Genomic DNA, 14,241 nt, shown 5'->3' on the forward strand with positions numbered 1-14,241 from the left:
TCTCTCTTTCTGACAAATAAATAAATAAATAAAATCTAAAAAATTAAAATCTCAGTGAAATAGTAAGTGATGGATATTTTCTTAGTGTAATAAAAATAAATCTATTACAATTCCTGCTAAATGGGGAAATACTAAAAGTATTCCCCTTAAAATCAGGATGAAGACAGTAATGTTCATTAAAGCCGTTGATCATTTAACATTGTTCTGAAGGTACTAAGCAATGTATTTAGAGGAGATTAAAATATCTTAGAAATATAAAAATTAGATAGTAGAGAATAATTTCACAGGATTTAAAGGAGATGACCCAAGTGCATCTACTGAAAAGCTCTTATAGATGCTAAGAGAATTCAGTAGGTAGCTGGGTTAAAAAAAATTAAGTCAGAAAAGATCCCATTTCTATAGCATTTATAAAGATAAAACACCTAGGGGCACCTGGGTGGCTCAGTAGGTTAAAGCCTCTGCCTTCGGTTCAGGTCATGATCTCAGTGTTCAGGGATTGAGCCCCACATAGGGCTCTCTCCTTAGTGGGGAGCCTAGTTCCCCCCACTCTCTCTCTCTGCCTGCCTGTGATCTCTGTGTGTCAAATAAATAAATAAAATCTTAAAAAAAAAGATAAAACACCTAGGAAAGGACTTAGCAAGAAATACTCATAATCTGTATTTTAAAAAATTAAACATTAAAACACTAACAAGCCACACAAAAGGAATCAACACATTGAAAGTCACCATGTTCTGTGACGCCTGCATGGCTCAGTCATTAACCATCTGCCATTGGCTCAGATCATGATCCCAGGCTTCTGCCCTTCATGGAGCCCTGCCTGGACCCCCCACCTCCCCAGCACAGAGCCTGGAGCAGAGCAGAGCCAGTCCCCCTGCTCAGTGGGGAGCCTGCTTATCTTTCTCTCCCTCTGCCTGCTGCTCCCCCTGCTTCTCTCTCTTTCTCTCTGTCAAATAAATACATAATATATTTTTAAAAATATATCATCATGTTCTTGAAAAGGAGCCAGTGTGAGGAAGATGTTAGTTCTGAGTAAGATATAAATCTGGTGCGATCTCAATACAAATACCAGTGGGAGCTTTTTTAGGGGAAGGGGGACTAAAGACGCTGATCTTGAAGTTTATTCAGAAAAGGAAGTAAGAAAACATTAAAACATTCTGGAAAAGGAGATCAAAAGGAGCTCTAATAGATATTAAAATATAAAGCTAAATTAATTGGAAGACTGTGGGTGCTAGCAGATTAAAAAGACAGATGAAAAGAGGAAACCTGAAAATCCAGAAGTAAATGCAAATTCTTACACAAATTTGGTTTATGTTAATGGAAGTGTTACCAGTTAGTGAAGAAAAAAATCAGTTTAATAGGTGATTTCAAGGATAGCAAGATAACATTTGGAAATTGTTCTACAGAAAAATAGTTAGAGATGAACAGACAGTGGAAAGTAAATTATAAGTGACTCTTTTTAAAAATTTTTTTTAAAGATTTTATTTATTTATTTGACAGAGAGAAATCACAAGGAGGCAGAGAGGCAGGCAGAGAGAGAGGGAGAAGCAGGCTCCCTGCTGAGCAGAGAGCCCGATGTGGGGCTCGATCCCAGGACCCTGAGATCATGACCTGAACAGAAGGCAGAAGCTTTAACCCACTGAGCCACCCAGGCACCCCATTTTAAAGATTGTATTTATTTATTTGACAGAGAGAGAGAGACACAGTGAGAGAGGGAATACAAGCAGAGGGAGTGGGAGATGGGGAAGCAGGCTTCCTCCTGAGCAGGGACCCCGAGGCGGGGCTTGATCCCAGTACCCTGAGCACCCCAAATTACTCTTAACATAATGAAAATATTTACTAGCAATAAAATGGAAAAGATCACTCATAATAAGAAATGCAAATAAAAATTATACTCAGATAACATTTTTCACCTTTCAGATTGGCAAAGATCAAAATGTTTGCTAACACACTAAAGTTGGTGTTTGCATATGGAAATGGACACTCTTAAAAATAACTCATGTTCAGGGACACCTGGGTGGCTTAGTTGATAAGCGTCTGCCTTCAGTTCAGGTCTTGATTCCAAGATCCTGGAATCAAACCCTGAGCCCAGCATCGGGTTCCCTGATCATCAGGGAGTCTGCTTCTGCTGCTCCCCCTGCTTGTGCTCATTCTCTCTCTAATAAATAAATAAATAAATAAATAAATAAATAAATCTTTAAAAAATAGCTCATGTTCAGTCTTTATGGAGGGTGATTTAGTAATGCTATCAAAATAAAATATACCTACCCTTTGACCTCCAATTTTATTTCTAGCAATTAAAAAAAAAGATTTTATTTATTTATTTGGCACAAAGAGAGAGATAGCAAGAGGGAGAAAAAAGTAGGGGGAGTGGGAGAGGGAGAAGCAGGCTTCCCGCTGAGTAGGGATCCCAGGACCCGGGGGTCATGACCTGAGCCGAGGGCAGACACTTAATAACTGAGCCACCCAGGTGCTCAGCAATTTTTTGATAGCAATACTCCCACATGTGTAAAACAAAATATGTTATTATTGTGGAACTTAAAAAAAAAAGATTTATTTATCTATCTGAGAGAGATTGAGAATGCATCTGTGAAAGCAGGGGAGGGACAGAAAGAGAGGGAGAGAGAGAATCTCAAGCAGATTCCCAACTGAGCACAGAGCCCAGCTATGTATGTACAGGCTCTCTCTCATGACCCTGAGATCACGACCTGAGCTGAAGCCAAGAGTCAGACACTGAACCAGCTGAGCCACCCAGATGCCCCTGGAATTGTTTTTAATAGTGAGATTAGAAATGAATTAAAATGCTTCAAAGGGATCTAGTTAAATGGGGTGACCATATAATGGGCTACTATGTAGATGGAGATATAACAACAAGGGAGATTTTTGATACTGACGTGGAATTATGGCCAAGCTATTTTGCTAAGTGAAAAAGACAAGGGGAAGGATATACAGAGAATGTGGAAAAAAGGAGGAAGGGAATATGAGTGTTTATATTTGTAAATTACCTCTGGAAAAAACATCAGAAACAGTGACAGTGGTTGCTTCCAGGAAGGGCACTGTGGTGTTTGAGGGTCAGGAGTGGAAAAGAGACATTCCACTGTTTACTTGTTGATATTTTCTGAATTTTGATCCATATGAATACCCAAAGCAAGAAAATAAAGTTAAAACCAGAAAAGAAAATGAAAACTTAACTTGCTCTGATTTACACAAAAAGAATGTTTCATGAACCATGTTCTTTTCTTTTCTTCCAGGACCTCCATCCTCATCCTTTTTATCTCCCTGGACTTTTCCTCATGATAGCAAGATGGCTGCCACAACTCAGGCATTATGTTCTCACACAAACATCCTCCACAAAGAAAGAAGGGACAAAGAAAGCCAAACACTTTCTCCTAATGATGTTTTTTGTCCTGGGAAGGAAGACTTCCCTATATACATCATTGGTCAGAAATGGACCTCATGTCCATCCTAAACCAATTTCTGGCAAAAGGAAACGGGTTTACTGGCTCCTGGGATTAGGGAAAGGGCCTCTTCTGCTAATATCATGGAATCTTTGTCCTAGTACAGAAATGGGGTTCTGTTCCTAGGAAAGGTACAGAAGTCTGCTGGGGAGTTTGCAGAAAGAATTTATCACAGCCGTCAATGTGAACTGCTCCATCTTTTGAAAATAAATAAATAAATAAAAACTTCATTACCCTGGGACAACATAGCCCCACATCTCCCACTGCCAGTACTCTATACCCAGTTATGTCCATCTCTCTTATGGACTGCTGCCTTAGCCTCCTTCCTGGGCTCCCTGCAGCCACGCTGTCATCAGTCTGTGTTGCCTTTGTCCCCTGTGTGATAGAGAAGTCAAGTATGGGAGGCTAGCTGGATTCAGACCCAGTTGTCCCCTTCTCACCTCTTCTTGTATCTGGTTCTTTCATTCTTTCTTTTTTTTTTAAGATTTTATTTATTTATTTGACAGACAGAGATTACAAGTAGGCAGAGAGGCAAACAGAAAGAGAGGAGGAAGCAGGCTCCCTGCTGAGCAGAGAGCCTGATGTGGGGCTCAATCCCATGACCCTTGGGTCATGACCTGAGCTGAAGGGAGAGGCTTTTTTTTTTTTTTTAAAGATTTTTATTTATTTTTATTTTGACAGAAATCACAAGTAGGCAGAGAGGCAGGCAGAGAGAGAGAGGAGAAAGCAGGCTCCCTGCTGAGCAGAGAGCCCGATGCGGGGCTTGATCTCAGGACCCTGGGATCATGACCTGAGCCGAAGGCAGAAGCTTTTAACCCACTGAGCCACCCAGGCGCCCCTGGTTCTTTCTTTTGAAGATAACAATCAACAGGCTGTCCTCATTGCTTTTCTATCAGCTTTCAATCTAGGGAGAGCTCCTCTCAATATTAAACATGCTCTGTTGGTGTGGCTTGGAGCCTGTTAACTCAGCTCTGGCAAAATAATCATGGGCTGTGTTATAGGCTGAATCATGTCCCCCCAAATTCATATGTGGAGGTCCTATAGCCAGTACCTCAGGACACGACTGTGCTTGGACATAGTCTTTAAAGAGCTAATTAAATTAAACTGAGGTCATTTGGGTCGGCCCTTATGCAATCTGACTGGTGTCTTTATAAGAGGTGGAGATTAGAGGTCCCTGGGTGGCTCAGCTGGTTGAGTGTCCGGCTCAGGTCATGATCTCCTGAGATAACACTCTGCACTGGGCTCGTGCTCAGCACAGAGTCTGCTTGTCCCTCTCTCTCTGCTCTTTCTCTCATTAAAGAAAAAAAGGAGATTAGGGCGCCTGGGTGGCTCAGTGGGTTAAAGCCTCTGCCTTAGGCTCAGGTCATGATCCCAGGGTCCTGGGATCGAGCCCCGCATCGGGCTTTCTGCTCAGCAGGGAGCCTGCTTCCTCCTTCTCTCTCTCTGCCTGCCTCTCAGCCTACTTGTAATCTCTGCCTGTCAAATAAATAAATAAAATCTTAAAAAAAAAAAAAAAAAAAAAAAAAAAGGAGATTAGGACACAAACAGGAGGGAGAAGACCACGTGCAGACACAGGGAGAAGACAGCTATCAGGAAGCCAAGGAGAGAAACCTCAGAAGAAACCCACCCTGCTGACACCTTGATCTTGGACTTCTAGCCTCCAGACTGGTGAGAAAATACTTTTCTGTTCTTGAAGCCCCCAGTTTGCAGCGCTTTGTGATGGCAGCCCTAAGAAATTCACACAGACTGGTGTGGTCCTAAGTGTGAACGGTGCCACCTAGGGCCTTAGCACCATTTCTTTAAAAAAGCTTTCATCCGTTTTATTTTGTTGAAAAATGTATAAAATTTGGTTTTTATCTAAATACATTGGAGTAATGATTAAGGAGTCACGTAGTCTGACTCTGGCATACTGGAAGAGAGGGGGATTAACTCTAAAGATACAGCTCACTATAGCTTTTTTTTAAAAAAAAAATTTAAAAATTTTTTATTTTATTTTATTAGAGAGAGAGAAAAAGAACAGGGAGAGGGGTAGAGGGAGAAGCAGACTCCCCACTGAGCAGGGAGCCTGACTCAGGACTCAATCCCAGGACCCCGGGATCATGACCTGAGCCGAGGGCAGATGTTAAACTGACTGAGCCACCCAGGTGCCCCATGACTTAATTCTTAAAAAAGGAATTTGGATTTAATACTTTCATGGTCAACCTTAAATAACCCATCCGCTCAGTTGGCTCAGATGGCTACGTGTCCCGCAGCCGTGCCATCCTGATGAGCGCCAGCAACAGAGTTCTTAACACTAGACCCACACGGTGGCCTTTTATGGAAGGCGAAGTCCTCTGGCAGCTGCTTCCCTCACAATCCTTCATGTGCAGGTTGTCTCCACCAGGCAGTGACACAGATAAATTCTAGGGCCCAAACATTTCCTAGCAGAAGAGCTTGAGCAAAATAAGACAAAACGGAATAAACAAGTAAAAATCACGAGTGCCCTTTCTGAAGGAGCACCGAAGGAGGTTGGCCTGGATCTCTTCACCGACAGAATGTGAACTTGGTCTCTCATATTTTATCTCTGAAGTGCGTGTCTTTCCCTTTGACCGGCCATGTGGAAAGAACACTCTTTCCACTTTGCACTGTGGCTGGGGGTGTGAGAATTGGCTCCGACTGAATGCCTGGGGGACGTGAAGAAGATCTGCTTATTTGAGAAAACCAGTCCCCCACCCCGCCCCCACCCACCCTCCCCGCCACCCCCCCCTTTTTTTTAATCTTTTCGGGGTTAAATTCTATGCAGGTGTGTGGTTTGTGAAGGTTTTACCTCCAGAACCAGCCTGACTGGGTGGAAATCCAGCTTTGCCATTTGCAACTGAATTGGGCAAGTCATTTACCCTCTCTGTGCCTCAGTTTCCCCATTTGTTCAAGGAGAATATTGAAAGTATCTCTCTCAGGGAGATGCAGTGAGGATTGCATAAGTTAATACTATAAAGTGTCTGGAGCACTGTCTGGCACCCTGTCAGCCAACCCAGGTTAATACTGTTATCACCTAAATTATATACACCAGCCCTTTGTAGGATTGTATTTTAATGTTTTGACCTTTGCCTTTGACATTGCCCCAGTGGAACAGCATTTCTCTGAGAATCCCAAGAAAATGAGTGATCTAGGTCTCAATCTCTTTATTTGCATGTGGTTACAATTTATAAATACACTTGCCATTTTCCTCCCCCTCCCAAACTCTCCCTTCTACCCAGTAACTGTGTCCAAACCCCCCAGTTGTCAGTCATTCCCTTTCCCGTCCAGGCAGAGAGGGGAGGGGCGATCCTCCATGAACCCCATCTTCCTACAGGGTCTACTTCAGTCCGTGTGAAGGGTGGGCTCTCAAAGGGCCTCTGAAGCTTGGGGAGGAGCACCATGAATCTGCTGGAGGTCCCGCGATGTCCTCACCCATGACCATGTGGCCGGCCTCCTGCTGGGCCGTGTGGAGGCTGCCGAGTGCCGTGGTGGGCGGCAGTGAGCATCACATGCCCGGTCCGTGCTGGAAGCTGAGCTGTCGCAGGCCCCCTGGGCAGGAGGGTCTGCAATGAAGTCTCAGGCCCGCTCAGCTGCTGGTGAGAGTCTTGTGGGGGGTACCTACCCAGCCAGTGCCCGGCCCTGCTCTCGGAGGTGCGTCTGAGGCCCGACCCCTCATGGTCTGCCTCTCAGGGGCCCGACCCAGGCCCTCGGTCAGTCCTGGGTGGGTAGGGCAGCTTCAGGGAGAAGGTGCTCTTGCACATCCCTTCTCCTGGCTGTTCCCAGACTCCAAGAGGCATGGGTGACAAGTTGGGTCCTTGGCTCTGTTAGAGGGCGTGGCAGCCCAGTGTCTCTGTTTCAGCCAGGTGCCAAGCTTTGCCATCCTCCTGGTAGGGTGTGGAGAGCCCAGGAGGGCCAGGGGCACCCTCTTCAGGGGTGGGGTACGGAGGCTCTGGGGAAGCAGGGGGATCTCCGGGGCCCCGTGCTCCCCCCAGAACCGGCCCATTGTAGATGTAGATGTTGCCAGTGACAGTCACAGACCCACCGGTGACATGAATGCCGCTGGTACCTGTGGGAAAGGAGGACGACTGAGAGGGGCTGATGGCAAGCTGTTGGGAGTCTCTGTCTTGCTCTGCTTCAGTCTTCTTATTTCCGTCTGGCCCACACTCGCCTCCTACCCACCATCCCTCCCACCCCACTCTTCCTTCCCTCCCCCTCTCCTCCCTGCTACCTGCCCTAGGCTCACCATGGGCCACCTGGCTTTGCTCTGGGAGCTCGGGCTCCAGCTCCCTGGCCTGGCTGAGAGGACTCTGCTGCTGCAGCATCTCTTCCTCCAAACCTGGGGGTGCTGGGAGCCTGGCCGAAGCGGGGGCCAGGTCTCCAAAGGGCAGAAGTGGCTTTACCAGGTCAGGGAAATGTGGGTTGACCCTTGGAGGCTCCCAGCTTCCATCAGCGGTATTTGATTCCTCTCCCTGGAGGAGAGAGGCAGAGAACCAACTGATGACATGGGCTTTCCCAGCTTTCTTGAATTCCCACACCCCATCCTATGCTTAGGCAGCTCACTGTTCTCCTCTACTCCACTTCATGTTCCCTGCCACAGGGCCTTTGCACTTGATGCCCCTCTTCTTGGGGCACTTTCCCTGAGATGTTCTGATGGATGGCTCCCTCATTTCTTCAGCTCTCTGCTCAAATATCAGTTTGTCAGAGAGGTCCTCTCTGTCCACTCTAAGATAATGTACCCCCACCCTTTGCCACTGTCACTGTCCCCCTACTGAGCTTTATTTAGCAACTATCACCCACTGATATGTATTTCTTTAACTTTAGTCTTGCTCCCTTGGCCTGTAACTCCAGGAGGGCAGGAACTTTGCTTTGTTCACTGCTATATCCATGGTGCCCAGAACGGAACCTGGCACATGGTAGGCTCAATCACTTATTAGTTGAGTGGATGTTGAAGCCTACAGACTCTTACCCTGCCTATCCCACCCTGTTCACTTAGCCCAGCCTGGCCCTCCCTGCTGCCTTCTCAGCCTTTCCCATTACCTCTGGACGCCTCTTCAGCAGGGATCCTGCAACGGAAAATGAGATGGGGGTCAGGCCTCCAGTAGGCCCTGGGCCCCCTGGCTTGCTCTGTTCACAGCCTGCCGGGGTATATGCCCCCCACCGTGGGTTCCCAGGGCTATCGTTGCCCTTATCTCCGGCCTCAGAATAGGGGGCTGGGTGGAGAGGATGTCCGTGCTGGGGGCGGGCATCGCAAGTCTTCCCTCCCTCATGCAGGTGAGGGCAGCCAGCTGGCCAGGCCTGCCTCCCTGCTTGTATCCAGCTTCTTCCTACCTAGCTTCCTGCAGAGAGAGGGGTGACTCTTCCAGGTGCAGGCCAGGACCGTGGTGAGGAGCAGGAATGAGGCCAGTGGCAGCAGGATGGCCAGCACCATCATAGTTCCTGTGGGGACAGCAGACAGGAGAGCCGTGATGACAGGGGAAAGGGCAGGGTGGGTGGGGTGGGGGGCTACCTAAGGACCAGGTTTCCAGTAGTCTGGGCAACCTACAGAAAAGGGGGAGCAGCTTTTCCTTTCCAGACCCACTACAGCTCCTAAAGGGAGAATTAGAGAAACTTCCCTTGGGTTACAGAGAAGGGAAACCAAGTTGGACTTGGAGAGGACCTGCTGCCAGCCAGGAGCAACTCACGGATGGAGATCTTTGGGGGTGGTGCTGGTGGCCACCACATAGAGACCAGGGAAAGAGGCACTTTGTGGGTCAGAACAGATGCATGGGCAGTTGGGTTTCCAGGGCTGGAAAAGGGGGTGGGAGGCAGTACAGGGAGGGTGGGGCTTAGGTTTGTAAGCGACTCAGGACACAGGGTAGAGCAACACTTCTGTGGACCTGTCTGTCCTAGAGAGAGGCCACTGTAGGGGATGAGTTTGCCCCTCTGTCTCTGTGGGGTGTTGCTGGGGGTGAAAAAGGAGAGGCTGCAAGTTCCCCACCCCCTTGCTCAGGGCCAATTCCAGGAGGGGGAGGGAAGGGAGGCTGGGACTTGGGTTTCTCAGATTCTGGTATGTAGCCTTGGTAATTTCTGTCTTTCACAGCAGAGTCTATAGTGCCCATCACGTGTGTCTGGAGAAGGTTAGGAAGGCTTGGAGAGTTGCATCCTGGAAGCTTGCCCTTTCTGATCCACCTAAACCTGGGGCTTAAGGGAGGATAGAGTGGGAGGTCTGGGAAAAAAACTGGACCTGGAGTCCAAGACCTCTGGGTTCCAGCCCAGTTGGGTGACTTTTTAAGTCATTCCTCCTTTTGGACCATATCAAAGGTAAAATGAGGGGGTTAGGTACATACAGTCTAAAATTCCAGCTCTAAAGTGCCAGTGGCATGATACATGGTTATAAAATAACAAGAGGACATGGAAAAAGATTTAGGATATATCTGAGTGAAAAGTCAAGTTACAAAATATTCAAATGACTCCACTTTTAGAAAAGCAACTGGAAGGATATATTAAGAAATGTTAAGAGTGGATATGTTAAGTAATGGTCCTGTGGGTGGTTTTTAGTTTTGTTTCTCTGAATTTTCTGATTTTCTACAGTATGCATGCATTTATGGCACGGGCTCTGGAGTAAGAAAGAACTGAGTATAGGTTTTCATAACATCAGTTACCACCTGTGTGATCTGGGGCAAGCCACATAAACTCTGCTGAACCTCCTTCCTTCCGTGAACATAATAACAGAACTACAGTTGACCCCAGAACAACATAGGGGTTAGGGGCGCCGACCCCCGTGCAGTCGAAAATCCATGTATAACTTTTGATTCCCAAGAAGTCTTCACTCTGAATAGTCTGCCGTTGGCTAGAAGCCTTACCAGTAACACAGCTGATTAATGCAGGTTATGTATTTATATAATACTGTGTTCTCACAATGAAGTGAGAGCAAAGAAAATGTTATTGAGAAAATCATAAGGAAGAGAAAATGATTTACAGCACTGTGCTGTATTTTTTTTTTTAAAAAGCCACATATAAGTGAACCTGCGCAGTCATGTTGTTCAAGGGTCATCTGTACTTTGTAGAGTCATTAAGCAAGATTAAAAGAGTTAGGGACGCCTGGGTAGCTCAGTGAGTTAAGCATCTGGCTTTGGCTCGGGTCATGATCCCAGCGTCCTGGGATGGAGCCCTGCTTCAGACTCCTTGCTCAGTGGGGAGCCTGCTTCTCCCTCTGCCTGCCTCTCCCCCTGTGTGTGCTCTCTCTCTGTCTCAAATAAATATATAAAATCTTAAAAAAATATATTAAATGAGTTAGTGATTGTCAGGTGCCGACAGAGTGTCTGACACACTAGCTCTTGATAAATGAAAGATATCATTATTTGGTAACTTAAAAAAAGTTAATAAATTCCCAACTATAATCTTTACAGTCATTGAAAATATCCCTCAATCATTTGCTGGGCTAGGAAACTAATAAGCTCACAGAAACAAACAAACAAACAAACAAACAAAAAGCAACAAACTGAGAAAGAGTCAAATGTGGGGTGAATTTTCTAATAATATAAGCATGTAATGTAATAAACAGATTCTCAGTCTAGTAAGTAGATTATATGACAGTGGCAGGTTCAAAGCGATGACAGTGATGTCAGCTACAACTTCATGTCAGAGTAGGAGTGGTCCTTGGCACACATTGTATGTAACTTACAAGTTATATGTATATATATAACATTATATATGTATATACATATATATGTGTATACATGTTATAGATATGTGTTATGTGTAACATATATAACATGTATACACATATGTATGTATCTTTTAATGTTATATACATATGACATAAATGTTATATGTTATATATATTTTTTAATGTTATATATATATAACATAAAAATAGTATATGTTAAGTTGGCCTAGGGATACTCCCTAAGGAACTTCTCCACTTGCCCCAATTCTGAGATGCATTCAGCTTTTCCCCACTTTTTGAGATAGAAGGAATAAAGGCATCTTCCCAGACTTCCCTCCCCACCCTACCCCCACCCCCACCCTGCCCCATGTGCCCCTCAGCCCCAGGCCCTCACCTGGCATCTCGGAGTGCTCTGGGGGATTTCTGCAGCTGGCGTCCGACTGGGCAGTGCCTGGAACTGCCTCCACCAGGCCCTGCTCCTCACACCTGCAGCAGAGAGGCCCGATTCAGGTGGGCACAGGGCTGGGAGTGGCAGGGTGAGCCCATGCGTGCGAGCATAGGGTGGTCAGCAGCTGGCACTTCTAGGATGGTGGAGGAGTGGGGTGGGGGGACACTCACCTTGTATGGGGTTGGCAGCGGGCCCTGGGGGAGGAGGTGTTCTGGAAGTGGCCTGCCTTACAGGGCACACAGTTTCTGTTAACTATCCCGACTTCATCTGGCAAGAGAAAAGCAAGGCCAGCCACGGTGAGTAGGCACGGGTGGGGGGCAGGTCTTTCCATGCTGTGAATTTCCGCTGGTCCCTGCCTGCCTGCCCATCTCATTCCACGGCACCTTTCCTGATCTTCCTCTTGCTGAGAGAAGCTTTCTGAGATTCTGCCTCTGTCCAGGTGTCTCTGCAGACCCCTGTGGTGGGTCTTTCACAGGGAAGGAGAGGCGGCTCTTTATACCCAAGAGAACTACCTGGGGCGGTTCGCCCCCAGCCCTGGAAGGTGCTCCCTGCACCCAGCGTCCTTCCTGCCCTCCTCCCACAGCAACCTCTGACCTGTCAGCTTGGCCTCAGTGCCTGGTGGGCAGTCGGAGAGTGGCTCACAGTGTACACACTCCGTGTCCCAGTGCACGCAGAACATTCCTGGCTGGCAGCGGCACTGGGTCTTCTGTCTGCTGGTGCAAGGCATGGTCTCCTCGAAGCCCAGCACTGGTGGGGAGACAGGAGAGCTCAGCGGAGGGCCCACGCTCTGCGTGATCCCAGCCTCCCCCGAGACCCTTGCCACTCACTCTGGTCACAGGGGCGGCACAGCTGGCAGAAGGAGAGATGGTTCCAGTGCTCGTTGTAGGAATTTTCGGGACACTGGGCACAAACGGTGTTCTGGCTGCGGCTGCATTCCACGGAGACGTGTGTGCCTGGAATGGGAGTCGGGCCCTGCAGTGTCAGGGGAACCTGGATCCCCCCTTGCCTCTGCAGCTCTGCTCGCTGCAAGACCCTGTCCTCTGGAGAGCCACCCACGAAGGATGGCTTGCTGGCTTTCCTGGGAGATGGTGTCTGTCTTCCCTCTGAGGCAGCAGCGGGGTGGGCCAGAGTCCCCTGCCACTCACCTCCCATCCTCAGCTTCCTCAGGCCATTGCCTCTCACCTGGGGGGCAGCGGGAGCAGCAGACCTGATGCTTGGGTTCGTAGTACTCCTTTTCCCAGTCCCAGCACGTTCGGTTCTCCGTGTGGTATGGACGCTCCTTCACGGGGAGATGGAGGTGGGGGGGAGAATTACTCAGGGGTCTGCTGGGAAGGGCACAGGGACTAGAGAGAGGGCTGTGCAGACCCCCTTTTGCCCTCCCAAGCCAGCCACCACCCACCTACATGGGCCCCTCCCTCACCAGTCGGGCCTGGGATGCTGCCAGGAGACCGCAGAGGCCCAGGATGAGAGGCCCCCAGGCCAGGCCGCAGGGGGAGGCGGCCCATGGCAGGCGCATGGCGGCCAGTAGGCCAGTCGGCCAGATGGGTGGAGGCCGGGGCAGGAAGATGGGAGGCCTGCACGTCCTGGGCAGTGGTGGCAGCAAGCTCCCAAGCCCAGGGCCTGGGACAGGGCTCGGGCTGACGTGCCCCCGAGGGCCGTGCGGCCGGCCCTGGCCTGGCCTCCAGGGCTCCAGCGCCGGCTCAGGAAGTGGGAGTGGAGCAAGCCGGCCTTCGGGGCGGGGACAGGGAGCTCTGGGAGCAGAGGCAGCTGTCGCAATCGGGGAAGAGGAACAGGCTTGGCTGCCCCGATGCAGGGCGGGAGGGGGCGGCCGGGAAAGCACGTGAGGGCTGCAGGGCCGGAACCGGGCCTCCTCCCTTCTTCGGAAGCCTGGCCAGCAGGGGAGGACTGGAGGGGTTGGCTAGGTGGGAAAGGGCAGCAGAGTCAGTGGACAATGCTCAGATGAGCCTTGGAGAGCAGGGCAGAACTGACTTGGAACAGAGAGAGACAGACAGAGCTGTGTCCAGCTGGGTGCCAGCTCTGAAAGTGGAAGGGCCTGTGGCTGACAGACATGGGGAGTGCAGGGACCCCCAGGGACCCACAGTCAGCCAGCCAGCCAACTGCAGCATCTGGGAAACAGAAGTCCCACTTGGCATCCATCTGGATGCCTGGGAGTTCCTGCCCTGTTGTGTGACTTTTTAAGACAAGCTACAAAGGCATAACAAGTCAGACAGCCCTCCCTGTGCATGATCCATCCCTGTGCTGCGCAGGTCACCAAGAAGACACTGCAGAGAGGGCAGCGGTCTCTGCTCCCCTGTTCTTAGATGACAGGGAGGAATGGGTAGACCCAGTACCCAAAGATGAGGAGGGGCAGCTGCCCTAAAGCTGGACAACCTTGGCCTTCAGTCCCAGCTTCCTCACCCAGGAGACTGAATCCCTCCGCATGGGAGGAGGCTGAAAGCGCACCCGTCCAGCCCCCTCGCCTCAAGGGTGAGAAGACGGAGGCTGAGGGGGCCACTGAGAGGAGACCGGGATTCCAGGGGGTTTGGTCTTGTCCCTACCCCCTTTCTTCCCATCATTTCCCTGCGACCCATTAACAGCACCCCCATGTCCCCTGATGCCAGGCTCTCTGGTCTTTAGGTCTCTGTGCTCCTGGCCAGCTCCCATCTGTCCTTGAGCTTCAGCAGGGCTCTGGG

General features: G+C 49.1%; 2 protein-coding genes across 3 annotated transcripts in view; one reads left to right on the forward strand and one right to left on the reverse strand.

Annotated features, from left to right (window-relative positions):
* VAMP1 (vesicle associated membrane protein 1) overlaps nt 1-3,965 on the forward strand; it is a 77,518-nt gene extending 73,553 nt beyond the window's left edge. For both annotated transcript variants that reach the window (XM_032349027.1, XM_032349028.1), the window contains exon 6: nt 3,249-3,965. In XM_032349027.1, the coding sequence (XP_032204918.1) occupies nt 3,249-3,466 (218 nt within the window). In that variant the 3' untranslated portion in view covers nt 3,467-3,965. The remainder of the gene's footprint in view (nt 1-3,248) is intronic.
* Nucleotides 3,966-6,599: 2,634 nt separating this feature from the next.
* LTBR (lymphotoxin beta receptor) lies at nt 6,600-13,308 on the reverse strand. The gene is given in 12 exon segments (XM_032349021.1): nt 6,600-7,272; nt 7,274-7,299; nt 7,301-7,518; nt 7,696-7,921; nt 8,490-8,515; nt 8,781-8,888; nt 11,495-11,586; nt 11,719-11,815; nt 12,143-12,295; nt 12,376-12,501; nt 12,731-12,827; nt 12,969-13,308. Coding segments are annotated over 12 exon segments (1,374 nt in total). The 5' UTR covers nt 13,065-13,308; the 3' UTR covers nt 6,600-7,163.
* Nucleotides 13,309-14,241: the final 933 nt, after the last annotated feature.

This window comes from Mustela erminea, chromosome 6, assembly GCF_009829155.1.
Source record: "Mustela erminea isolate mMusErm1 chromosome 6, mMusErm1.Pri, whole genome shotgun sequence".
Lineage (NCBI taxonomy): Eukaryota > Metazoa > Chordata > Mammalia > Carnivora > Mustelidae > Mustela > Mustela erminea.